The sequence below is a fragment of the Theropithecus gelada genome, chromosome 6 (genome assembly GCF_003255815.1).
Source record: "Theropithecus gelada isolate Dixy chromosome 6, Tgel_1.0, whole genome shotgun sequence".
Lineage (NCBI taxonomy): Eukaryota > Metazoa > Chordata > Mammalia > Primates > Cercopithecidae > Theropithecus > Theropithecus gelada.
Window position 1 is genome coordinate 175,962,853 of NC_037673.1, and position 25,259 is coordinate 175,988,111.

At 49.9% G+C, this 25,259-nt stretch overlaps 1 protein-coding gene across 1 annotated transcript in view; it reads left to right on the forward strand.

Annotated features, from left to right (window-relative positions):
• The window catches only part of MAML1 (mastermind like transcriptional coactivator 1), a 54,883-nt gene extending 36,356 nt beyond the window's left edge, over window positions 1-18,527 (forward strand). The window contains exons 2-5 of the mRNA XM_025388717.1: window positions 5,909-7,324; window positions 9,454-9,693; window positions 12,420-12,516; window positions 15,159-18,527. Coding sequence (XP_025244502.1) covers window positions 6,272-7,324; window positions 9,454-9,693; window positions 12,420-12,516; window positions 15,159-16,141 — 2,373 coding nt within the window. The 5' untranslated portion in view covers window positions 5,909-6,271 and the 3' untranslated portion in view covers window positions 16,142-18,527. The remainder of the gene's footprint in view (window positions 1-5,908; window positions 7,325-9,453; window positions 9,694-12,419; window positions 12,517-15,158) is intronic.
• Window positions 18,528-25,259: the final 6,732 nt, after the last annotated feature.

The following is a 25,259-nucleotide window of genomic DNA, read 5'->3' on the forward strand; positions in this document are numbered from 1 at the left end:
CCATAGGACTTGCGTACCGACTGTATGCAGGGTCTGAGGAGGAACGGAAAGGAGGCTGTCTGGTTTCTGGTTTATGTGACAGGGCGGCTGGTAGTGAAAGTCTTATGTAGGAACAGAGGAAAGGGGAGAAAACAGGGCTGGAGAGAGGCTGGCCTCAGCTTTGGACAGATGTCATCTGAGTCATCACTCAAGTAGAGAGGGGCTCAGTAGGTCTTTGGATAGACAGGAGTGAGAGCTCTGCAGAGGTGGGGTATGAGATGGCACATTTTTTCACAGACACCTTTCAAGTGCTGGACACTGTCTGAGGCACCGGGGTCTCTGCTTGGCATTCTAGTGTCGGGCTAGGCCCTGACACTAGATGAGTGCACCCTGGTGAGGGGATCAACAAGAAAGTACTGTGGTGTGGGTGGTAGGTGATGTGGATGATGGAGGAGATAAGCCACCTGAATTAGAAGCTGAGTCATCCCCAGAAAAGTTAGAGGGAAGAGGTGCTCTGGGCAAAGAGAAGAGCAGGTGCAGAGGCCCCGAGCAACACTGAGCAGGCACGTTTGAGAAGCTATAAGCTGAAAGCCAGCCGCATGACCCCAGCATGGTGCACAGCAGGGAGGGCTGTGAGTTTGTTTGAGTGTGATGTTCAGTCCTGGGAATCGGAAGGCATGGGAATGTGTGAAGTCTCTCAGGTAGGGTATGTAGAGTGAAAGGGGGAGAGGACTGGACTGTTTGATAGAAGGGCAGAAGGGGAGACTTCTTAAAGGATACTAGAAACAACCAACCATGGAAGCAGAAGAGAATGCAAGAAAAGTGGTAAAGAAAAAGGGAACTTTAAAGATGGAAGCAGGCCGGGCGCGGTGGCTCACGCCTGTGATCCCAGCACTGTGGGAGGCCAAGGCGGGCAGATGACGAGGTCAGGAGATCGAGACCATCCTGGCTAACACGGTGAAACCTCGTCTCTACTAAAAATACAAAAAGTCAGCCGGGTGTGTTGGGGGGCACCTGTAGTCCCAGCTACTCGGGAGGCTGAGGCAGGAGAATGGCGTGAACCCGGAAGAAGGAACTTGCAGTGAGCCGAGATCACGCCACTGCACTCCAGCCTGGTTGACAGAGCGGGTCTCCGTCTCAAAAAAAAAAAAAAGATGGAAGGAGGCCAGGTGCAGTGACTCACACCTGTAATCCCAGCACTTTAGGAGGCTGAGGCAGGAGGGTCGCTTCAGCCCAGGAATTTGAGACTAGCCTGGACAACATAGTGAGACTCCTGTCTCCACAAAAGCAAAAATATTAGCCGGGCATGGTGGTTCATGCCTGTGGTCCCAGCTACTCAGGATGCTGAGGCAGGAGGATCACTTGAGCCCTTAAAAAAAATTGATAGGCCGGGCGCGGTGGCTCAAGCCTGTAATCCCAGCACTTTGGGAGGCCGAGACGGGCGGATCACGAGGTCAGGAGATCGAGACCATCCTGGCGAACATGGTGAAACCCCGTCTCTACTAAAAAATACAAAAAACTAGCCGGGCGAGTGGCGGGCGCCTGTAGTCCCAGCTACTCGGGAGGCTGAGGCAGGAGAATGGCGTAAACCCGGGAGGCGGAGCTTGCAGTGAGCTGAGATCCGGCCACTGCACTCCAGCCTGGGTGACAGAGCGAGACTCCGTCTCAAAAAAAAAAAAAAAAAAAAAAAAAAAAATTGATAAAGGGCCAGGTGAGGTGCCTCACACCTGTAATCCCAGCACTTTGAGAGGCCAAGGCGGGCGGATCACCTGAGGTCAGGAGTTTGAGACCAGCCTGGTCAACATGGTGAAACCCCATCTCTACTAAAAATACAAAATTAGCTGGACGTGGTGGCACATGCCTGTAATCCCAGCTGCTTGTGAGGCTGAGGCAGGAGAATCACTTGAACCCGGGAGGCAGAGGTTGCAGTGAGCTGGGATTGCACTCCAACCTGGGCGACAAGAGCGAAACTCTGTCTCAGTAATAATAATAAAGATGGAATTAATAAGAGATGATAAGAGGGAGAGGAAGGGAGTGCAGGGAGAGAGGGAAAGGAAGGACTGAAAATATGGCCTGTGTATAGCAGTAGGAAGATCATTGCTGGCCTTGGAGAAAGCAGTTCTCAACTCCTCCCTTCCTTTTCCCCACATCCCATCAATTTCCACATTAGCCAGGAATGTAATCCATATTGCCATAGATCAAGGTGCTGGCTCTAAGGGGTAGGAACTGGTGGAGTTTTGCTGACAGGAGGATGACAAGGTAAAAGAGGAGGCAGGAGGAAAAGCAAATTTCCTGATGAGTAGGGCTAGACAGTGGCATTGGCTGCCAGTGCGTAAGGACCACTGATGAGAGAACCACGCGTGTCTTCAGCAGCTGTGTCTGTCAGCTCAGAGTGGAAGCATGTAGGTGTTGTCGTTTTTTGGTGAGTTTGGCCACAAAGCATTCTGGGATTGTAGTGGTGGGTGGTTGAAGAAGGAGGAAGTGGAGACTAGACGAAGGATTATGCTTCCTGTAAGGCCAGTGCATGGTGGGTGAGAGACTGACAGGTTGCTGCTTAGGAGTCCAAAAGGTGTGGCCAGCTCCAGCTTGATTCAGAGCAGTGGTGGTATCCTGGAGCTCCTCTCCCAGAGCAGAGGATGGCAGGTGGCACCTGGAGAGTGTGGCCTCCCAGGGAGGGAGCTGGCACAGGCTAGGATGGGAGTTAGTCAGCGGGGTGTCTTGGTGGAAGGCTGAGCACACGTGGTTCTCCAGCTGACCACGAGCATCTGGTCATATTATCTCCCAGGACTGGGTCCTCCTGGAACCCTGTACACTACAGAAACTCTTCAGTAGTTACAACAGGAACCTTTGAGCTGAGCACCCAGAAGTACCAGATGCGCTGGAGCAGGCTGCCATATTTATACATGGCAGCCAGTTAGTATTGCTTTACAGCACCTTCTGTGTTTGTTCTTACATAACTTGTAATCTGTTCAGGCTGTTTTCCTATCTCTATTGTAATTCTTGGAGTTCAGGCTCCAAGGCTTACTCATCTTTGCCCTGCATATCAGACACCTGCAAATGCTCAGGGCTTAAAAATCTGCGGGGGCCACCACATTACACACTCCTATCCCCGCCTACATTATTTCAGTTGAATTTTGTGAGTAGTTGAGAAAATGGCCTACTGTTTCCTTTGGTTAAAAGCAATAGGTATTACAAAATGGAGTTGTTACATTGGAACTTGTCTGCAGCTGTTTGCATGTGGGTATTGAATGAGGGAGTGGTAGCTTTTGTAATTGCTAGGGCAAAAAAGATTCTGTTTCTAATCTGAGACAACCAGCTGACTCATCAAGTGCCTTGACCCTTTAGATTTCTTTCTTTTTTCCTCCTTGGAAAATGGAAAACTGAGCTCCCAGATTTACAGATAGCCCAGACCTGGCACTGTGGAACAAAAGAAAACGGTAGAAAAGGAGGCCGGGCGCGTGGCTCATGCCTGTAATCCCAGCACTTTGGGAGGCCGAGGGAGGCGGATCACGAGGTCAGGAGATTGAGACCATCCTGGCTAACATGGTAAAACCCCGTCTCTATAAAAATACAAAAACTTGGCCGGGCACGGTGGCTCACGCCTGTAATCCCAGCACTTTGGGAGGCCGAGGTGGGTGGATCACGAGGTCAGCAGATCGAGACCATCCTGGCTAACACAGTGAAACCCCGTCTCTACTAAACATATAAAAAAAAAAAATTAGCCGGACGTGGTGGCGGGCACCTGTGGTCCCAGCTACTCGGAGACTGAGGCAGGAGAATGGTGTGAACCCGGGAGGCGGAGCTTGCAGTGAGCCGAGATCGTGCCACTGTACTCCAGCCTGGGCGACAGAGCGAGACTCCGTCTCAAAAAAAAAAAGAAAAAAAAAAATACAAAATATTAGCCGGGCGTGGTGGCGGCATCTGTAGTCCCAGCTACTCGGGAGGCTGAGGCAGGAGAATGGCGTGAACCCGGGAGGCGGAATTTGCAGCGAGCCCAGGTAACGCCACTGCACTCCAGCCTGGGCGACAGAGCAAGACACTGTCTCAAAAAAAAAAAAAAAAAAAGAAAAGAAAATGGTAGAAAAGATGAAAATCAAGGAAATTTTAGCAACTAATTTTTATTTCCTCTGACCATTTAAATGGGTATGAATTTACCTTCCACAAGGAAAACTTTTCAAATAATGGGTTTTAAAAAGGGTCTGTTTTATGTGCATGGTTCCCTTCCACCCCTAGGTGGCAGCAGAAAGCAGAAGAACCTGCGTGAAAGGAAAGCAAACGTCCTGCAGCTGTGGGGCGGTGTTCCTGAGTTCTAGGATTGTGGCTTACCTCTGCCCTGCAGTTCCATTTGTCAGGCATTCCTGCGATTTTTTTTTTTTCCAGACCGACTTAGTTACCCATACATGGATTTTTTTAAATACTGACTTGGCTAGGATTTCTAGAGCACTGTGTAGTCAGCTTTAACAGTTAAGAAAAAAGCAAATGTTGATGTGGGGAAAAGAAGAAACACGAACATTAGAATTGGGGATTAGAGGCTGAGAAAATGGTCCTCCCTGGTGTCCAGTGGGTAGTCTGCTGTTGAGAACTGATGCCCGTGGAGTTGCAGGTGGAACACCCAGGCCAGGGCACTTCACCTGGGCTCCTGGGGTTGGTGTGGAGAGTCACGTGGCCCTTCTCTGCAGCCGGAGAAGCTAGCACAGGGGGCTCCCTGTCTCCTCTGAATCCTGTCTAAACGTAATAATGAGGGCTATTACTTGGAACATTTTCTAATAACATGCTATAGATGCTTAGAGTTTATGGGAAGGGGGGATGGTACCGGGGGTGGGGGATAAAGGACAAAAACGTAATAAAGTAAACACAGGAAAGGAGCAGCGTGTGTTCAGAGGCTGAGCATAGGCACCTCCTCTGGGCAGTGGAGTTGAGTCCTGACGGCAGCACATGCAGCTGAGGAAGTAGTAGAACGATTCCATCTTCTTTTCCCTTCCCATCCCTTCTGACATGTTCTCATCTTAAAGTCGCTGCCCCTGAACTCCCAGAGTACTTACTGTGTGCTGCTCTCAGTCTGTGGCCATGTCTGTGTATGTCCTGTGTCCTGAAAGCCCACGAGAGGAGGAGCTGCCTAGTTTGTCTTTATGTTCCCCACAGCACTTGTCTCTGGCACAAGGCAGAATCTTAACTTTAGTGGCATGAATCCATCGAGGAGGAAGTGGGAAGCAGAGTCACAGTGTCAGCTAGACATGATTGTGTTCAAGCAAATAGTCCCAATAAGAAGTAGTGAGGGGCCGGCCGGGCATGGTGGCTCACACCTGTAATCCCAGCACTTTGGGAGGCTGAGGCAGGTGAATCACTTGAGGCCAGGAGTTTGTGACCAGCCTGGCCAACATGGTGAAACCCTGTCCCTACCAAAAAATAACAAAAGTTAGCTGGGCATGGTGGCACACATCTGTAATCCCAGCTACTTTGGAGGTTGAGGCACGAGAATTGATTGAACCCAGGAGGTGGAGGTTTCTGTGAGCCAAGATTGTACCACCACACTCCACCCAGCCTGGCGGCAGAGCAAGGCTCTATCTGAAAAAAAAAAAAGGTATATATATATATGTGTGTGTGTGTGTGTGTGTGTGTGTGTGTAATCTCTGGCCTTTTTTCGTTGGCTCCATTCTTGGGCATACCTCCAGATGAGATGGCTGTGGGCAGCCTCATGCCTGTCTCCTGTAGAAAGAGGACTGCAGAAGCACTTTAGCTAGACCTCAGTTCTGACTGGCCAGGTACAGGACCGTCAGGGAAAATGGAGGTGTGTCCCCAGAAGTGGGAGTGTAAACTATGCAAGCAGAACCCACTGGCGAGCATTGCAGGGACGTCAGCCCTTGGCTTGGTACTGTCACAGCAGAGCGAATTCATATGTATCTAAGTCACTCTTTTCAATGTTTTTCAGCATCTTCATGATACAGTTAAGAGGACTCTTGACAGCACCACTTCCCCTCAGAACGGTGATCAACAGAATGGCTACGGGGACCTCTTTCCCGGGCATAAGAAGACGCGCCGGGAGGCCCCTCTGGGAGTTGCCGTCTCTTCCAATGGATTGCCTCCAGCCTCCCCCCTCGGTCAGCCTGACAAGCCTTCTGGAGCAGATGCCCTGCAGTCCAGTGGGAAGCACTCTCTGGGGCTAGACTCTCTCAACAAAAAGTGTCTGGCTGACTCGAGCCTCCACTTGAACGGAGGCAGTAACCCCAGTGAGTCATTTCCTCTGAGCCTGAATAAAGAACTGAAGCAGGAGCCTGTCGAAGACCTGCCTTGCATGATCACTGGGACTGTCGGCTCCATATCGCAAAGCAACCTCATGCCAGACCTCAACCTTAACGAGCAGGAGTGGAAGGAGCTCATCGAGGAGCTGAACAGGTCGGTGCCCGATGAAGACATGAAGGACCTGTTTAATGAGGACTTTGAGGAGAAGAAGGACCCAGAGTCTTCTGGCTCTGCCACACAAACCCCCTTGGCACAGGACATTAATATTAAAACGGAATTCTCTCCAGCAGCCTTTGAGCAAGAACAGTTAGGCTCTCCACAAGTGAGGGCCGGGTCTGCAGGGCAGACCTTTCTGGGGCCTTCCTCTGCCCCTGTGAGTACAGATTCCCCCAGCCTAGGGGGCTCCCAAACCTTATTCCACACCTCTGGTCAGCCCGGGGCGGACAATCCCAGTCCAAACCTGATGCCGGCATCAGCCCAGGCCCAGAACGCACAAAGAGCCCTTGCAAGTGTGGTATTGCCCAGTCAGGGCCCAGGAGGGGCCTCAGAGCTGTCCTCTGCCCACCAGCTCCAGCAGATCGCTGCCAAGCAGAAGCGCGAGCAGATGCTCCAGAACCCACAGCAGGCCACCCCGGCACCAGCCCCAGGCCAGATGTCCACATGGCAGCAGACAGGGCCCTCCCACAGTTCCTTAGATGTCCCTTACCCCATGGAGAAGCCTGCCAGCCCTTCCAGCTACAAGCAAGAGTTCACTAACTCCAAACTGCTCATGATGCCTAGTGTGAATAAGAGTTCCCCTCGGCCCGGAGGCCCCTACCTCCAGCCCAGCCATGTGAACCTGCTGAGTCACCAGCCACCGAGTAACTTGAATCAGAACTCTGTGAATAACCCAGGGTCTGTGCTGGACTACGGCAATACAAAACCCCTTTCTCATTACAAAGCGGACTGTGGGCAAGGCAGCCCGGGGTCTGGCCAGAGCAAGCCAGCCTTGATGGCTTATCTTCCCCAGCAGCTGTCCCATCTGAGTCACGAGCAGAACTCACTGTTTCTGATGAAGCCAAAGCCAGGAAATATGCCTTTCCGATCACTCGTTCCACCTGGCCAGGTAAGTGTGAGCCTTCGCTTTCTGTTCCTCTGCTGCAGGTGCTTCAGTGAGGTTACTCGCTACTTTGGATGTTAATTGGGTCCGAGGTAGTTGTGGGAAGAGGGAGGAGGGAATAGCTGCTGTCATCCTTTGCTTCTCTTGGGAGTGGAAATTTATAAAATAAACCAGGGTTGGTTCTTAATAAAAAATAGGGTAAAGTTCCCTAGCATAGCTGGATTTTTAACTACACAAAGGTTTGAGGAATCACCTGCATTTAGTCCAGTGTCTGTTTCATGCCATAGGATTTAAATTAAGTAATTTGTGGCTGTGCTTTGCAGATAAAGATTACATTTAACGTGCTTCTTAGAGGCCTGGCTTTTTTTTTTTTTTTTTTTTTTTTAACTACCTTTCAGATCTCCATGTACAAAATTCCCTAATTTTTGGTAAGCTTATAACATTTTAGGCACGTGCTGCTTCCCAGCACAGCTCAGCTCTGTGGTTACTTCATCATGGTTCTAAAGCCTGGTAGCATCAAATGGAAAATGGCCCTTTGGGTTGTTTCCTGTTTTCTACTACTGCAGATAAGCCTGCAGTGAACACCTTTGTGAATTTGTAATACATGCTGAAATTTTGCGAATTAAAAAGCCCAGTGCTAGTAATATCATGAGGACATAAGACACACTCCTGTACTGATGAGAGTGTGTAAATGAGCTCACTGCTTTTGGGAAGTCATTTGACATTACATATTTTTCACATGCTGTAAAATGTTCATATGCATTGACACTATATACCTTACAAGTTGATCTAAAGAAATAATCCAAAATAAAAGAAAAAGTTATATCCAAGATATTCATTGTGTGGTTATTTCCAATAGCCAAAAACTGTAAGCAGTTTAAGCATCTCCCAATGCTGATAATTCCACTTATTTCAGCCAGTAAGATGTCTCACGCCATTAAACGCCTGAAGAAAGACGGCTGCGCAGTGAGGGTGCTTGTCATTTGGGTACCGGCACTTTGCTCCTTACGAAGCTCTCTCAGTAGTTCTTAAGCTTCTGGTGACTAGAGTGAAGAAATTATACCACAGAATCTTAGAATGAATAACTAGAAAGGAGCACAACAAGTTTAACTGGTTTAAATAATGATTGCTTTTTGCCTATCTTCTGCTGAGTTTTCCCCTTTTCTTCTAAATGTCAGTAATGATGGGATAGTATTGTGGTAGCCTTTGACGTGACTCTCACCTTTGGTCTGTGTACTGACAGAATATCTGTTAAAGTTCTCATTGATACTCAGTATTTTTTGAGGATGGGTATTTGACAAAAGCTAAGCAGTCTCTTCCAGTAAAATGCTTGTACAGATGGACAGTTTCAGGTCGTTCAGAGATAGCTCCAAATCTAAGGTTTATGCACATGGGGCAGAGTGGTCTCCATTGACCAAAGCCCCCTTCAAAGTATTCTTCCCCTAGGCCAGGCGTGGTGGCTCACACCTGTAATCATAGCACTTTGAGAGGCCGAGGTGGGCAGATCACCTGAGGTCAGAAGTTCGAGACCAGCCTGACCAACATGGAGAAACCCCATCTCTACTAAGCATACGAAATTAGCTGGGCGTGGTGGTGCGTGCCTGTCATCCCAGCTACTCAGGAGGCTGAGGCAGGGGAATCGCTTGAATTTGGGAGGTAGAGATTGCGGGGAGGCAGAGGTTGCGGTGAGCTGAGATCGCGCCATTGCAGCCTGGGCAATAAGAGTGAAACTCCGTCTCAAAGGAAAAAAAAAGTATTCTTCCCCTCTTGGCCCCCTCTGCACTCAGATGTCCTGATGAGGGAGCATTTATAAGCCTTGATTGCTTACTGGAACTATCGTGTGCAAATATGAAAGCTTACATATGCTTAATGTAAAACCATACCTTTGTCACTGGTGAGTCACTGGGAGCAAAATTTACACGTGTGGAGTAATTGTTGGTTGCTGGGTTCCTGTATGCTCAGATGTCATCACTTTTGGTCTGTGCCCCAGCCCTATGGGATGGTTGTTGGAGGTCAGAAGGGAAGCAGAGACTTGGCTTCAAGAGAGTGAACCTTGAATGAGACTCTCACTGGATGGAGCTTATTTGGTCTGATCAGAGCTTAGAGACTTCACAGTCCTCTATCTGTGTTGACAGGAGCAGAACCCTTCCAGTGTCCCGGTGCCAGCCCAGGCTGCCAGTGTTGGGACCCAGCCGCCTGCCGTGTCCGTGGCCAGCTCCCACAACAGCTCCCCCTATCTCAGCAGCCAGCAACAGGCCGCTGTAATGAAGCAGCATCAGTTGCTTTTGGACCAGCAGAAACAAAGGGAGCAGCAGCAAAAGCATTTACAGCAACAGCAGTTCCTTCAGAGGCAACAGCACCTTCTGGCAGAACAGGTAAAAAGAAAGGTGGAAGGAAACCACCACTTCCCACCTTTGCCTGCACCCTGAGTCACTGCTGCAGTCACACCTTCTGCTCGTGTGTGTGGATTTGCACTGACTTTCTTGCCTGTCGTTAGAGTGCTTTGCCTTTTAAAAAACCCTTTCCAGGAATGTGGCATTTCTCAGACGGGGGTAGTCTTATGTCAGAAGCTGCTGTGTGTCACTTAGTGGAGAGTACTCAAGACAGACTCTGGGGCTAAAACTGTTTGTAGAAGGGACATTTTCCCATGTTTCTGGTCAGCAGCTTCCAAGCCACTGAGCTCACGTGTCTGTCAGTCCACTATGGGGTCAGCTTTGCTGCCCTTACAGAGCCTGTTATAATCCAGAACGAGAAGAGGGAAGTGAAGTTATCCCTGAAGGGCACACAGTTCACTCGCTTGGTTACCAAGTGTAGTGTGCAGGCATTAAGGGTTGCGAGTGCGAGTGCGAGTTGTTTTTTTTGTTTTTTTTTTTTTTTTGAGACAGAGTTTTGCTCTGTCATCCAGGCTGGACTGCAGTGGCGCGATCTCAGCTCACTGCAACCTCCACCTTGGGGTTCATGCAATTCTCCTGCCGCAGCCTCCCACGTAGCTGGGACTACAGGTGAGAACCACCCTGCCTGGCTAATTTTTGTGTTTTTAGTAGAGATGGGGTTTCACCATGTTGGCCAGGCTGGTCTTAAACTCCTGACCTCAAGTGATTCACCCATCTTGGCCTCCCAAAGTGCTGAGATTGCAGGCGTGAGCCACCGCGCCCGGCCTTAAATTACGTCTTTAAGACATAAGAACTGGCTCCAGATAGTGAAGTTCATTGAGGACAATCATTGCCTCAATTCTGCCTTTAAAAAAAGCAGCTTTATTGCAATGTAATTCACACAACATATACTTCACCCACTTAAGTGAACAATTTAGTCATTTTTAGTATATCACAGAGCTGTGCAGCCATTACCACAATCCATTTTAGAAAACATTTTCGTTACCCTAAAACAAATCCCATACCCATGAGCAGCCATTCTCCCAGCCACCCGGCCCCTCCAGCTCCTGAGCCACTTTCTGTCTCTGTAACTGTCTGCTCTGGGCCGGGCGCGGGGGCTCACGCCTGGAATCCCAGCACTTTGGGAGGCCGAGGCGGGCGGATCACAAGGTCAGGAGATGGAGACCATCCTGGCTAACACGGTGAAACCCCGTCTCTACTAAAAATACAAAAAAATTAGCCGGGCGTGGCCGCGGGTACCTGTAGTCCCAGCTACTCGGGAGGCTGAGGCAGGAGAATGGCGTGAACCCAGGAGGCGGAGCTTGCAGTGAGCCCAGATCGCGCCACTGTACTCCAGCCTGGGCGACAGAGCGAGACTCCACCTCAAAAAAAAAAAAAAATTTGTTCTGGACATTTTATATTTATGTTATGTCATTTTCTTTTTTCTTTTTTTTTTTTTTTGGAGACGGAGTCTCGCTCTGTCACCCAGGCTGGAGTGCAGTGGCCGGATCTCTGCTCACTGCAAGCTCCGCCTCCTGGGTTCACGCCATTCTCCTGGCTCAGCCTCCCGAGTAGCTGGGACTACAGGCGCTCGCCACCTCACCCGGCTAGTTTTTTGTACTTTTTAGTAGAGACGGGGTTTCACTGTGTTAGCCAGGATGGTCTCGATCTCCTGACCTTGTGATCCGCCCGTCTCGGCCTCCCAAAGTGCTAGGATTACAGGCTTGAGCCACCGCGCCCGGCCGTTATGTCATTTTCAATCATGTACTATGTAACAGCAATTCATTCCTCTTGATAATTAAATATTCCATTGTATGGATTTTTTGTTTGTTAGTTTGCCCTTTGTTTGTTTGTTTTTGAGACGGAGTCTCACTGTCGCCCAGGCTGAAGTGCAGTGATGTGAACTCGGCTCACTACAAACTCCGCCTCCTGGGTTCACACCATTTTCCAGCCTCAGCCTCCCAAGTTGCTGGGACTACAGGCACCCACCACCATGCCCGGCTAATTTTTTGTATTTTTTTAGTAGAGACGGGGTTTTACTGTGTTAGCCAGGATGGTCTCGATCTCCTGACCTCATGATCTGCCTGCCTCGGCCTGCCAAAGTGCTGGGATTACAGGTGTGAGTCACCGCACCCAGCCGGATATGTTACATTTTATTCATTCATCTGTTGATGAACATTTGGGTTTCTTGTTTGGGCTGTTAATGAGCATTGCTGCTGTGAACATTCATGTACAAGTTTTCATATAGACATCTGTTTTCATTTTTCTTGGGTAGATACCTGGGAGTGGAATTGCTGGATCACATGGTAATTTTTATGTTTAACCTTTGGAGGAACTGTCAGACTGTTTCCCACAGGCTGTCTCATTTTACATTCTCACCAGCAGTGTATGAGGGTGCTGGTTTCTCTACATCCTCACCAGCCGCTTGTTATCAACTGAATTTGATTCTGGCCATCCTAGTGGGATCTCATGGTAGCTGTGATTTGCATTTTCCTAGTTGGCTGTCCATTTTTTAAAAACAGATATACCTACCTTTAAAAAAAGTCATTGCTTCCTAGATCTGTTTCATACTATTTAAAAACCCCAAAATGAAATCAGCACTATTTCCACAGGAGCCCATTTGTGAGTAACAAACTTGGGTAAGTTACTCTTCTCTGACCTCCCTCACTCCATGTGTTTTGGATTTTGTTATATGTTGGTTTTATTTTGTGGTTCTTGGCATTTTCTAGGAGAAGCAACAGTTTCAGCGCCATCTGACCCGCCCACCACCCCAGTACCAAGACCCGACACAAGGCAGCTTCCCACAGCAGGTTGGACAGTTCACAGGTAGGGAGTGTCTGCGTGAGGAGCAGGGACAGGGGAGGCCGCTGCTTGGTGCTAGTTGAATCCCTGCTGTCTGGCCAGCTCTATGCCTTGACTTCATCAAACGCATGCATTGTCCTCATATACACCTCAGTTTGCCTAAGGGGCCTGGTTTTCTAGTTACTGCACGGCATCAGAAGAGGGCACAGAGGCAAACCACTAGAACTACCTTTGCTAGGTCCCTGGCTGTACAGTTTTCTGAAGCAAAATCATTTCTAGCTGGAGGACATCTTATCAACAGGAAATAGCTTCTGTAATTCTTAAGAAAGTTCTTTGCTTCTGCTTTTATGTGTTCAAAAAATTGACTCTCCTATCTTCCAGATAAGGACTTAATGCACTTGCGTGGCCTTTGGCTTCTTTCTCTCCTCCTGTCTGCTCACTGAGTATCACAGATGGCAGCATCACTAGTGGACAGTCAGCCAGAAAAGGGCAGGAAGCACACTTGAGTCTAGCTGTCGCCTCTGAGATGTGCCAGGGAACTTCATAGGCCATCCCTCCAGAAATGCCCAGAGATTTCAGGGAATGGATACAGTAAGTTCTGGTCTGCCCGCCCTCCTAGCTCCTCTCGGAATGTCCTAGAAACCTCTGGTTTTCCTTATTTGGGATCTTGCTACAAAGGGTCCCAGAGAGACTGACCACAGCTGTGTGTCCTGGAGGAGACCGGGTGTGCTTTCATGTTTGTGCTACCTGGGGTCAACATGGGGTTGAAATCTGCAGGCATCTCAGAAGCATGGGCCTGACCTGTGTTTTCTGCCTTCAAACCCATCTGACATTTTGTGGATTATTGATGGGAATGAAATAGCCTGTTTCAGCTCTCCTCTTTTCCTCAATCCAATTTTGTTGTTGTTGTTTTGAGACAGAGTCTTGGTCTGTCACTCCGGCTGTAGTGCGTGGCAAGATCTTGGCTCACTGCAACCTCCACCTCCTAGGTTCAAGCAATTCTCCTGCCTCAGCCTCTCAAGTAGCTGGGATTACAAGTGCCTGCCACCACACCCGACTAATTTTTGTGTTTTCAGTAGAGACGGGGTTTCACCATGTTGGCCAAGCTGGCCTTGTACACCTGACCTCGTGATCCGCTGGCCTCAGCCTCCCACAGTGTTGGGATTACAGGCGTGAGCCGCCGTGCCCGGCCCCAATTTTTATTATATAGTTGCTAGTAGAGAGGAAGAAGAAAAAAGCACTGAGTTACGGCCAATCCCTGAACAATGACTCTCCTACCCACAAAACCTATTTCAGTTAATGGTGTTGCCATGTGTCTATTGCTTAAGCCAGGAGGCCTAGACAGCAGTTCCCTGAGCACAGGGGTGCTTTCTGTTCCATCCTCTGCTATCTCTCCAGCACAGCACCTGCCACAGAGTGGGTACTCAGTGAAGATCTGGTAATTTCCTGTGACTTCTCCCTCCCTTGGCCATCTTGTCATTTCATAGTATAAATCGTGTGACATAAGATGGTATATTGTCTGGTGAGATGTTGTCACACAGTCCTGCGCCTCCACCCCCCATTCCCACATAGTCTGCCCCCCCTCATCTCCATGACTGAACAGCCTCTTCCCAGCATGGTCTCAGCCGCACTCTCAGTCCAGCCACTCTTGGGCTTTACAACGCCATTCTTTTTTTTGTCTGTTTGTTTGGAGACAGAGTCTTGCTTTCGCCCAGGCTGGAGTGCAGAGGCGTGATCTCGGCTCATTGCAGCCTCCACCTCCGGGGCTCAAGCAGTTCTCCTGCCTCAGCCTCCCGAGTAGCTGGGGGCGTGCGCCACCACACCCAGCTAATTTTTGTATTTTTAGTGGAGGCAGGGTTTCACCATGTTTGGGGCAGTATGGTCTTGATCTCCTGACCTCGTGATTCTCCTGTCTCGGCCTCCCAAAGTACTGGGATTACAGGCATGAGCCACCGTGCCCAGCCACAACCCCGTTATTCATACGCCATCCACAGCTCTTCCCTATCTGGCCGGAACTAGCTCTTCCGTTTTATATGTAATCAGCTGGCCACTATCTCCATACCCTGGCCACGGCCAGCCTCTGAAAGTTTCCCACCCAGATGCCTTTTTCTGACTCTGCCTTTGCACACACTTGCCTGGAATGCTCTTTTTCCCCAAACTGTTAAATTGCTAAATTTATGTGATTGTAAACCCAGTGGATTCATCACCGTCTCTCTGAAGCCTTCCCCAAGGCTTCCCAGATGCCAGGGCTTCTGGCCTGCACCCTGCAGCCTGCTGGCCAGGTGTGCCCCATCACACCCCATCATGCCATGTGCTAACTTTGCCTCCCAGAGGCGGATCTTGCGTTGGGCCCACCTCAGAGTCCCCAGTGCCCACCACAGGGTCCCCACAGAGCAGAAATTTGGTGGGTGCTTGAAAGTTAAATGAAGCAGGTCACTGGTTTTCTCTCCCCTGGGGCTTTGCCCTTCCTCTGTGCCTTTCTGAACCCCATCATTGTTTCAGAGACCAGTCCTCCATTCCACCTGTGGGAGGCTTTCTGCCCCGTGGTCCCCAGGGCCCTCTTCCCAGTGTGCTGTGAACATGAGACTTCTGGTGCTGCGGCTCAGGTCTCAGAGGGGCCCCGTGGTGGTCCACTCCTGACTGCCAGACTCTTCTCTGTCTTGTAGGGTCCTCTGCTGCCGTGCCCGGCATGAACACCTTGGGTCCATCCAACTCCAGCTGTCCTCGAGTGTTCCCTCAGGCTGGGAATCTGATGCAGATGGGCCCTGGACATGCTTCAGTTTCCTCTCTCCCTGCAAACTCAGGCCAACAGGACCGGGGTGTGGCTCAGTTCCCTGGCTCCCAAAACATGCCTCAGAGCAGCCTCTATGGCATGGCTTCTGGCATAACCCAGATAGTTGCCCAGCCCCCGCCACAGGCCACCAATGGACATGCCCACATTCCACGGCAGACCGGCGTGGGCCAGAACACCTCCGTCTCAGCTGCCTATGGGCAGAACTCTCTGGGAAGCTCTGGCCTCTCCCAGCAGCACAATAAGGGGACCCTGAACCCTGGCTTAACAAAGCCGCCGGTCCCAAGGGTGTCACCAGCCATGGGAGGCCAGAATTCCTCCTGGCAGCATCAGGGAATGCCGACCCTGAGTGGCCAGACCCCGGGGAACAGCAACGTGAGTCCCTTCACTGCAGCCTCCAGTTTCCACATGCAGCAGCAGGCCCACCTGAAAATGTCTAGCTCGCAGTTCTCCCAGGCAGTGCCCAACAGGCCCATGGCTCCCATGAGCTCAGCAGCTGCAGTGGGGTCCTTGCTGCCCCCAGTGAGTGCACAGCAGAGGACCAGCGCCCCTGCCCCAGCACCACCCCCAACGGCCCCTCAGCAGGGCTTGCCTGGCCTGAGTCCAGCAGGGCCTGAGCTGGGGGCCTTCAGCCAGAGCCCTGCCTCACAGATGGGCGGTCGGGCAGGGCTGCACTGTACCCAGGCCTACCCTGTGCGGACCGCGGGCCAGGAGCTGCCTTTTGCCTACAGCGGGCAGCCAGGTGGCAGTGGGCTCTCTAGTGTGGCTGGACACACCGACCTGATCGACTCCCTGCTGAAGAACAGGACTTCAGAGGAGTGGATGAATGATTTGGACGACCTGTTAGGGTCTCAGTAATGGAAGGATTTGTAGTGTTTTTAGTGTTCATTCATCCTATATTTTTCTTCTCAGATTCAAAGAAAGAGCAACTACTTTGGACCAAAAGCCCATGGCCTGGGGAGCTGGGCAGTAGAGCCCAAGCTCCAGGTGAGGCCTGGCCCTGGGCAGGGTCCGTGGCTGCGCCCCTCAGGCCAGCACTTGCGGTCCATCGGGCTGGCCCCAGCCCATCTGCTGGCATCAGTACCTGGTGTTGGGACAGCAGGATAGGGTTCTAAAGGTGGTTTTCTATCCAAATGACCAAAAAACCAACAGTAACAACAGTGAAACCCCACGATATCAGGCTTATAAAAATCTGTGCCATCATGGTGATTTTATCCAAGATTTCTCCACTTACCCCAGTGTTAGGGACAAGTTTTTGTTGAAACTTTATATAGCAGAATTATTTGCAATTTGTAGCATAGAAAAGATTTTTAAATTTTTTTACAAAAGGTTTTTAAACAGATTAGGATAGGTGATGGTTTAAATCAATTAAGTGGCATTGGAAACCTAGGGTTTCCTTTTGATTAAGAGCCTTTTTTGTTTCTGCTCTTTGTCAGCTTTCAGGGGAGAAGGAGGCCACTGGAAAATTATTTCCCTAAGTGCAGGCTGTTGACTGCGTATGCCAAAAAGGGACAGGAGGCATGGAATAGCAGGTCGGGTGACACAGCTAGGGTCTTCCTAGCAGCTCCTCCTCCCTCCCAAGGCCCCCTGGAATCCCTTCCTCCCACGTCCTGGCAGCAGGACCCAGGCTACATATGCAAGGGAGAGATGTGGGGGTCCTGTGTCCTGGAGTATTACGTCTCCCCACCTTCTGCAGTTTCTCTGAACGTGTATGTTGCCCACGGTGGGAGCTGGTCACTGTGCAGTTGCGCACAGATGTCTTTACCCGTGGCCTTTCTGTCTGCCTCTCCTTCCTCTCTGCAGCCCAAATGGAAAACAATTATTTACTCCATTGGAGGGGGAAAGCAAGAGTCTTAGAATTCCTAAGGGAACCCTGGCATAAAGGTTTTGGGGAAGGAGGCCGCAGGCCGGCCCAGAGGAAGCAATTCCACTTTGTTTGACAACTTCTGCCACTCCCATGTCAGATGACTTGCACTTTTTAAAGAGATTACTTTATAACACTAAGACATCCTTTCTGAAGATTCAAGTGGACTTGACTAAGCTGAGGGTTCACAAAATAGAATATGACATGTGAGCTGTTTTTGGAAAACGAAGATGGAGAGAGCACTTCCCCGTAACGAAAGTGGTAAGCACAGGGTGAGACCCTTTTACACAGAATGGTGGAGAGAAAAGAGAATGCTGAAAAGTGGCTTAGATACAGAGTGTTCTATGGAGAAACTGCAACCCCGTTTTTATTTCCCTGGAGTCTCCAAATGGATCATTCAGGAGTACTGTGTGAAGAATTGAGCCAAGGAAAATATTCATGCAACCAGCCTGAGTCGCGGTGAGGGAACGAGAGGTTGTACACACATTGGTAGTTATTTTGCACCAGCAGTGCCTTTCTCACTGGGGGTACTTGGACCCTCAGATCTTTTTTTCTAATAGCCATTTGCCACCCCAGGTGGTATGTCGGCCATTTCTCCTTAAAACACCTTCCCTACCTTTTCCATGTACTCAGTTTAGCTCTCAAAGAAGGGGTAAATCATAAAGCCAGTGAAAATTCCACCCTCTGAGCGAGTTCCCCAATCTGAAGGGGAAGAGGGTGACCTCAGCGGCTTCTCTCCCAAAATTTGGCTGAAGGCTGGTTGTGGATCCTTGTTCCTCTCTTGACCCCATCTGGCTGCTGCCCCGTCTCCCACCCCTGTCCCCAGGGCTTACTGGCCCTGCACTCTGCCTTAGTCCTGGGGCCGGCGACACAGTGGGCTCCTCACTTGCTGCAGTGTCATAGCAATAAAATGTGATTCTTGGGGTCCCCCCAGGGAGCTGCCCATGGCTTTATTTATGAATCTGGTTTTCGGGAGTCAGGGGAGGAGATGACTTTGCTTCTGTGCACAGCCCCGTCTTCCAGGAGCCACGACTCAGAAGAAAAGGGTGCTCAGACTTTTGTTATACACATTTGCTTTGTGTAAATAAATGTTTACAATTTTATATGAAAGATGGAATAAGCGCTAGAGCTTCCAACTGTATATTTTTTACTTTTATAGATTTTAAAACTATGGTCCTTTATATGTGTGTGTTGGGGGCTACGATGAGTTTCATGGCAAACGGTTGGCATTGTTAACTTTTTATTGTCATCAAAAGTGCATAAAAGTCCTATTAATCCCCATATTGTTCTACTGCCCTTAACTCTGGTATACACCAAAAAGAAATCTTTACTTTCCTTGTTTTATCATTATAAAAATAAAGTATTTTGCTAGTATGGAAACAACCTTTGTATTTGACGTCACCTGGGGTCTGCTGGCAGAAGTTTGGGGATTGGTTTTCTTTTGTAATTTAGCTGCTTGCTTTTCTTGTTTTTTTATTATTATTTTTATTTTTAAAGAACTGCCCATTGAGTCATAGATTTAGCTGCTTTCTTATTGTACATTGTTGGGTGGGAGTTGGTTTGATTGAAGCCTCAGAGGAGCTTCTGTTATCTGCTGATAGATACTAAATTAGAGCTAGCATCACCCTGAGAAAGCAGCCTGTGCCCTGGGACTCAGCGGGCGTCCATGCAGCTGACGGAGGGGAGCTGGACCGGATGGCTCTGCTGTCTTAGCTGCTGGGTGCTTCTCGTGCTTCATGTAGAACCGTTAGGTTTGCCCCTGAGTCTGTTTGCTGCATGCCCTATTTGGTTTCTCTTCAGCATAGAGCTTGGTTTTCGCCTTTTTTAATTGTAAGAACGGTGCGCTGTGGCATGGCACGCTGTGAAAGGGGACCAGATGATGCAGCCTGGACTGAAAGGGTGAATGAGGCCCCTCACCTCAGAACTCTCCCTGCTCTGCTTTGCTGGGAGCAGGGAGCAGGGCAGCCTGGGAGAAGCTGGAGTTCCTCAAAGGGCAGAGAAGAACGGCCTTCAGGAGACCACAGCGAGGAGACATGCCACGATAGACTCAGAAAGCTAGATTACGCTAATAAAAAGGGGAAAGACATCTGTGACACACAGGAAACAGTGTTCGTGGCCTTGCCATAGAAGGCACAGTAAAGGAGGAAAACTCTGGAGACTCCCTGTGAATTCTTGGCTAAGAATGCACGTTATGTGCAGTGATCCAGAAACGCAAATGAGAACAGAAGTGAGTGGCTCTGCCTGTGAGATGCACGGTGCTGAGCGGCGCCTGGTGCTGGCTACAGTATGGGAGGCTGGCTGCTGTATGATTTTTTGTGGGAAGAAATTTTGTAGACGTTATCAAGCTCCTTAAAATGTTCGTGCTGTGTCTGCCTGGGCAGTTGTAATTCTGAGAAGCCATCCTTGGAAATGACTCTGGGTACAGAAAAAGGTGCAGCACAGTGGCGTTCTTAGTATTGCTGTTTACAATCGCAGAAACTTACGAGACGCCGAACTGCTCCCCTAGGGGGTTGGTTAAGCAAACTGGTGCTTCCACTCCATGAGATAGGATGCATCGTTTAAAATATTTATGAAGGTGTTGGACGTAGTCATTTGGAATAATGGTTTTGTTGGGGCTCTTAACTTGTAAGCCAGTAGAAAAGAAATCTGGCTAATATAATCCTTTAAGTTATTTCCCTACAGCCCATTTTTAAGGTTCCCAGTAACTTTCAGAATCAAAGGAGACGTCGGACGGCCAGGCCTCAGTAGTGGCAAGACCCAGGCAGTTCCAGATCCCTGCAGCCTGCCACCACCCGAGTCTCCAGGTCACCAGCCAGGCTTGCGGGTGATGGAGGAGGACTCGGTAAGGGACAGTTCGACTCGGCAAATGTTTAGGGAGAACTTGCTGCGGCCAGGCATTGCCCTAGAGGCGGGGAATATGGCAGAAATTGCAGCAGTACAGGAAGGCAAAGTTCCTACACCGCAGAGCTCACGGTCTCATGGGAAGGAGTTATCACACAGGTCAGGTAAGTGTTAGGGAGAACTAAAGCCAGGTAATGAGATAGAGGGCAGTAGGGCTGCAGAGGCTGGGATGGGCCACAGACTACTGTAGATATGGTAGCAATGTAAGTCTGTTAAGAAAGTGACACACAACATAGGCCTAATCACAGCACTTTGGGAGGCCAAGGTGGGAGGATCACTGAGACCAGCCTGGGCAACATAGAGAGACCCTGTCTCTGAAAAAAGAAAAAAAGGCATGGTAGCACACACCTGTGGTCCCAGCTACTCAGGAGGCTGAGGTGGGAAGATCACTTCAACCCCGGAGGTTGAGGCTTCAGTGAGCCAAGATCATACCACTGCACTGCAGCCTGGGCAGCAGAAACCCTGTCTCAAAAAAAGAAAAAGTGCAGTTAACAGGAAGAGGGAGGACTGCTGAGGAGCAAGTTAACAGATGCCTGCACATGTGTTAAATTTAAAAGCAGGCCAGGCGTGGTGGCTCACGCTTGTAATCCCAGCACTTTGGGAGGCCCAGGCAGACAGATCACCAGAGGTCAAGAGTTCGAGACCAGCCTGACCAACATGGTGAAACCCCGTCTCTACTAAAAATACAAAAATTAGCTGGGTGTGTTGGCATGCGCCTGTAGTCCCAGCTACTTGGGAGAATGAGGCAGGCTTGAACCTGAGAGGCAGAGATTGCATGCAGTGAGCCAAGATTGTGCCACTGCATTCCAGCCTGGGCAACAAAGCTAGACTCTATTTCAAAACAAAAAACAAAAAAAAACACACATATTTAAAAGCAAGCAATATGCCACTGCATTTATTTATTTATTTATTTATTTATTTATTTATTTATTTATTTTTTTTTTTGAGACGGAGTCTCGCTCTGTAGCCCAGGCTGGAGTGCAGTGGCCGGATCTCAGCTCACTGCAAGCTCCGCCTCCCGGGTTCATGCCATTCTCCGGCCTCAGCCTCCCGAGTAGCTGGGACTACAGGCGCCCGCCATCTCGCCCGGCTATTTTTTGTATTTCTTAGTAGAGACGGGGTTTCACTGTGTTCGCCAGGATGGTCTCGATCTCCTGACCTCGTGATCCGCCCATCTCGGCCTCCCAAAGTGCTGGGATTACAGGCTTGAGCCACCGCGCCCGGCCATGCCACTGCATTTAGTAGGATGGTGGCTCTTGCCATCCTCCAGGTGCCTGTGAGCTGCAGCAAGCCTGCATTGCAGGCCTGTGCTGTTCTGAAACCTCTGCCAGCCTGGGCAAAGCCTGCCCACCTCCCCAGTCCAGCCTCAGAAGATGCCCAAGGTAAGTCAAGGACAAGCTCCAGGGTCTCCTGTTTGCCCCTGGAGTTGGATGGCACACCATGGTTGGTGGCATGATCAATAATGCTCCCTGCAGGCCAGCCAGCTGATGCCTGGAGCTGGCAATGTGGCTCTGAAGATGTTGAAAGATAAAAGATGTTAGCTACCTGCGAACTTGGTCCAAAGCTAGTGGCTGAACTTAAGTGTTCCAGGCACTGCCCTGGCCAGCACAAGAAATGGTGAGTAGTGACAAATTTTCTTTACTGGACTTTTCTTCCCCCTTTTGCCTTCAAGCAGTTAATGTCCTGGCCACCCTTCAGATTGGCTTTACTTACACTTCATGGATAATACCCTCTTTGCATGGTTGCGTAAGCTGAGCCGCAGTTTAGCTAGTGCATGAAAACCATTTCATGGAAGTTAGGAAAGAGAACTTCAGACTCCCATCCAAAGCAGAAACCAGCGTCACAAGGGCAGAATTCAAGGATCCACCACCCTGTCAATCTTCTGGGAAGGGTAACATACATTAGGAAGAACTAGATGCCATTGGCTGCGAAAACACATAAATGCAGCAGCTGCCTGCTGGGGACAGGGCTGCAGCATGGACTGACTCTGAGGATTTCCACACGGCAGGCGACCTTAAGCAAGCCCTGACCACGTGGGCTGTGGTGAGAAGCAGCAGGCCGTGTTAGATTGCTATGTGGGATCAATGGGGCGGCCTCCACTTTTCTTTGTGCCTGGAAAGCAGAACTTTTCAAGACTGAGGACGAAAAACTGAAATTTTGCGTCCTTACTAAGTTAAGATCTAACTACATTTTATGTAGCAGAGACAAATGCTTGCTGACTACTTTTGGATTTATTACTACTGATATCATTTCTCATCATGAATTTTAAAGTTTTAGGCTGGTTCTATACTTGTAGTAACAGATTATTTTATGTAACACGAGACAGAGTCCAACCACATGTAGAATCTTCAAGAGCTATAGATAGTGCCATCCAACCTATCTAGAGCTAGAGGCCTAAGGAGGTCCTAGTCCCCAAGTAGTAAAAAATTTAAATCTTGGCAGGGTGCAGTGGCTCATGCCTATAATCCCAGCACTTTGGAAGGCCAAGGCAGGAGTATTGCTTGAGTCCAGTAGTTTGGGACAATTCTGGGCAACATACTGAGACCCCATCTCTACAAAAAAATCAGCCGAGCATAGTGACACACTCCTGTAGTCGCAGCTACTAGGGAGGCTGAGGTGGGAGGCTTGCTTGAGACTGGGAGGGCGAGGCCACAGTGAGCATGATGGTACCACTACGTTCCAGCCTGGGTGACAGAGTGACACATTGCCTGAAAAATGAAAAAAATTAAATCTTGCTGAGCATGGTGGCATTTGCTTGTAGCCTCAGCTACACAGGAGACTAAAGAGAGACGATTGCTTGAGGCCAGGAGTTTGGGGCTGCAGTGAGCTATGATTTCACCTGTGAATAGCCACTGCACTCCAGCCTAGGCAACATAGCAAGACTGTCTTTTTTTTTTTTTTTTTTTTTGAGATGGTCTCACTATGAATTGCTCAGGCTAGAATGCAGTGGTATGATCATAGCTCACTGCAGCCTGCACCTACTGAGCTCAAGCATTCCTCCCACCTCAGCCTCCCAAGTAGCTGGGGCTACAGGCCTGTACCACCATGCCAAGCTAATTAAATTTTTTTTTTTTTTTTTTAAAGACAGAGTCTTGCACTGTCTCCCAGGCTGGAGTGCAGTGGTGTGATCTTGGCTCACTGCAAGCTCCGCCTCCCGGGTTCATGCCATTCTCCTGCCTCAGTAAAAAAAAATTTTTTTGTGGCCGGGCGCAGTGGCTCACGCCTGTAATCCCAGCACTTTGGGAGGCCCAGGTGTGCGGATCATGAGGTCAGGAGATCGAGACCATCCTGGCTAACACGGTGAAACCCCGTCTCTACTAAAAATATAAAAAAATTAGCCTGGCATGGTGGCGGGCGCCTGTCGTCCCAGCTGCTGGGGAGGCTGAGGCAGGAGAATGGTTTGAACCCAGGAGGCGGAGCTTGCAGTGAGCCAAGATCATGCCACTGCACTCCAGCCTGGGTGACAGAGTGAGACTCCGTCTCAAAAAAACAAACAAACAAACAAAAAATTTGTAGAGCGAGGGTTTTACTATGTTGCCCAGGCTGGTCTCAAACTCCTGGGCTCACAAGAGCCTCCTGCCTCAGCCTCCCAAAGTGTTAGGATTACAGGCGTGAGGCACCACACCCAGCCAACCCTGTCCCTTAAAACATAAAAAGATAAATCTGTGACTTCTTTTTGATTCTTCTTGTGCATTAATAGGCACGTTCCTTAAACTTTGCAGCTGTCTGTCATTCCTTGCATTTAACCTACTCTATCCAATTGATCCTGGATTCCCCTCCCCTGGGTCCACTTCTTAGTAAACCTGTGGCATTATAGGAACACTACAGCAGGAGACCAGGGCGAGTCTAAGCCTGAGTGTGCCACTGCCAACCGTACGTGGAGCCTCTCTGTGGCTGTCCCAAACCTGGGAGACTGGAGCAGCCTGAGTGGACGATCACGGAGACTGCTACACTCCAGATACCTTTCAGGACAGACTCATTTCCAGGAGTGTTGGACACTCATTGTTAGGAGCTGCGGCCAGCTCACAGCTGACTCTTTCTGGGAGTTGTGTTCAGTGGAAGGGAGCTGCCCAAAGTTACGCCTTCTTCCAGGGGCAGCCCATGTCTGGAGACTTGTCAATATGGGAGTATGGAGACCCCAACCCCCTTGCCTCAATTTGGGACATCTCCAAAGAGCCATCCTGGCTCCACTGCACCAGTGCTGTCGGCTGAGGCCTCTGCTGCATCCGCTTCTCAGTTCCACCTCTCACTTGCCCAGTCCAGCAGCCCTTGCTCCCTTATGAGTGGTGCTGATGCCCTTTGAAATCTGCCTTTGGGGCACCTGGCTCGAGAGAGTTGGTGTGGGGAGTGGTCCCAGGAAGCCGACTGTAAGCTGGCTCGCTGCTGGCCACAATGACCCCATCACCAGTGGCAAGTGGGATAGCTGTAAAGGGGAACTGTGAAACGTTCGCCATGGTGACACCGGGCAGGACACTGCGGAAGGGAATAGAGTGCCCTGGGCCTTTGGGAAGTGTAAGTGGAGGAGTGACTGACCTTGAGAGAGATTTTGCTGGGGTTATAGGTGATGCCTCAGAGAAAGAGAATGAAAAGCTGACCATGATTAATCACTAGAAAAGGCACAATGTGAGATCCATTAGAGGCTTCAATGTGAGATCCATTAGAGGCTTCCTTGGCGGCCAGGCAGGAGGGTGGACAAAGCTGAAGGGATCAGGCACGGGGTTGTTATTAAGGCATCAGAGCTCCAAGAAGGTAGAACTTTCAACCTTACCAAGTCTGCCATACCAAGGTCATTGTCCTAGTTAGGAATGTGGGACACTTACACTGGGATGGGGACATCTGGATCAATACTCTAGAACTCTAGAAAACCTGGATGCCCCAGCCCTGCCCCCCCAACCCCCCACCAAAATCTCTAAGCCCGCTCCTCCCTGTTAAGGGCCGGTGCTTTGCTCTCGTTTGAAGGTCATGCACAGGCCTCTGCCACCTCTTCTTAGGATCTGTGCTCACCTCCCCTCCTGGCCCCTGGACCAAGAAGGTCAGTAGGAGGGTGCTGGGCCTGCCAGAGAAAAAAGAGGATGAGCTGGTGGTGGGGATCAGGAGTGTACCTGAGATTTGAGGGCATGGCCATAGGGGGCTCTGCTATGACCTAGGACTCAGCACTCTGGCAGAGCCCCCAGGAAGCAGTGCCCGTAAGCTGCCAGCTCAGCTCTCTGA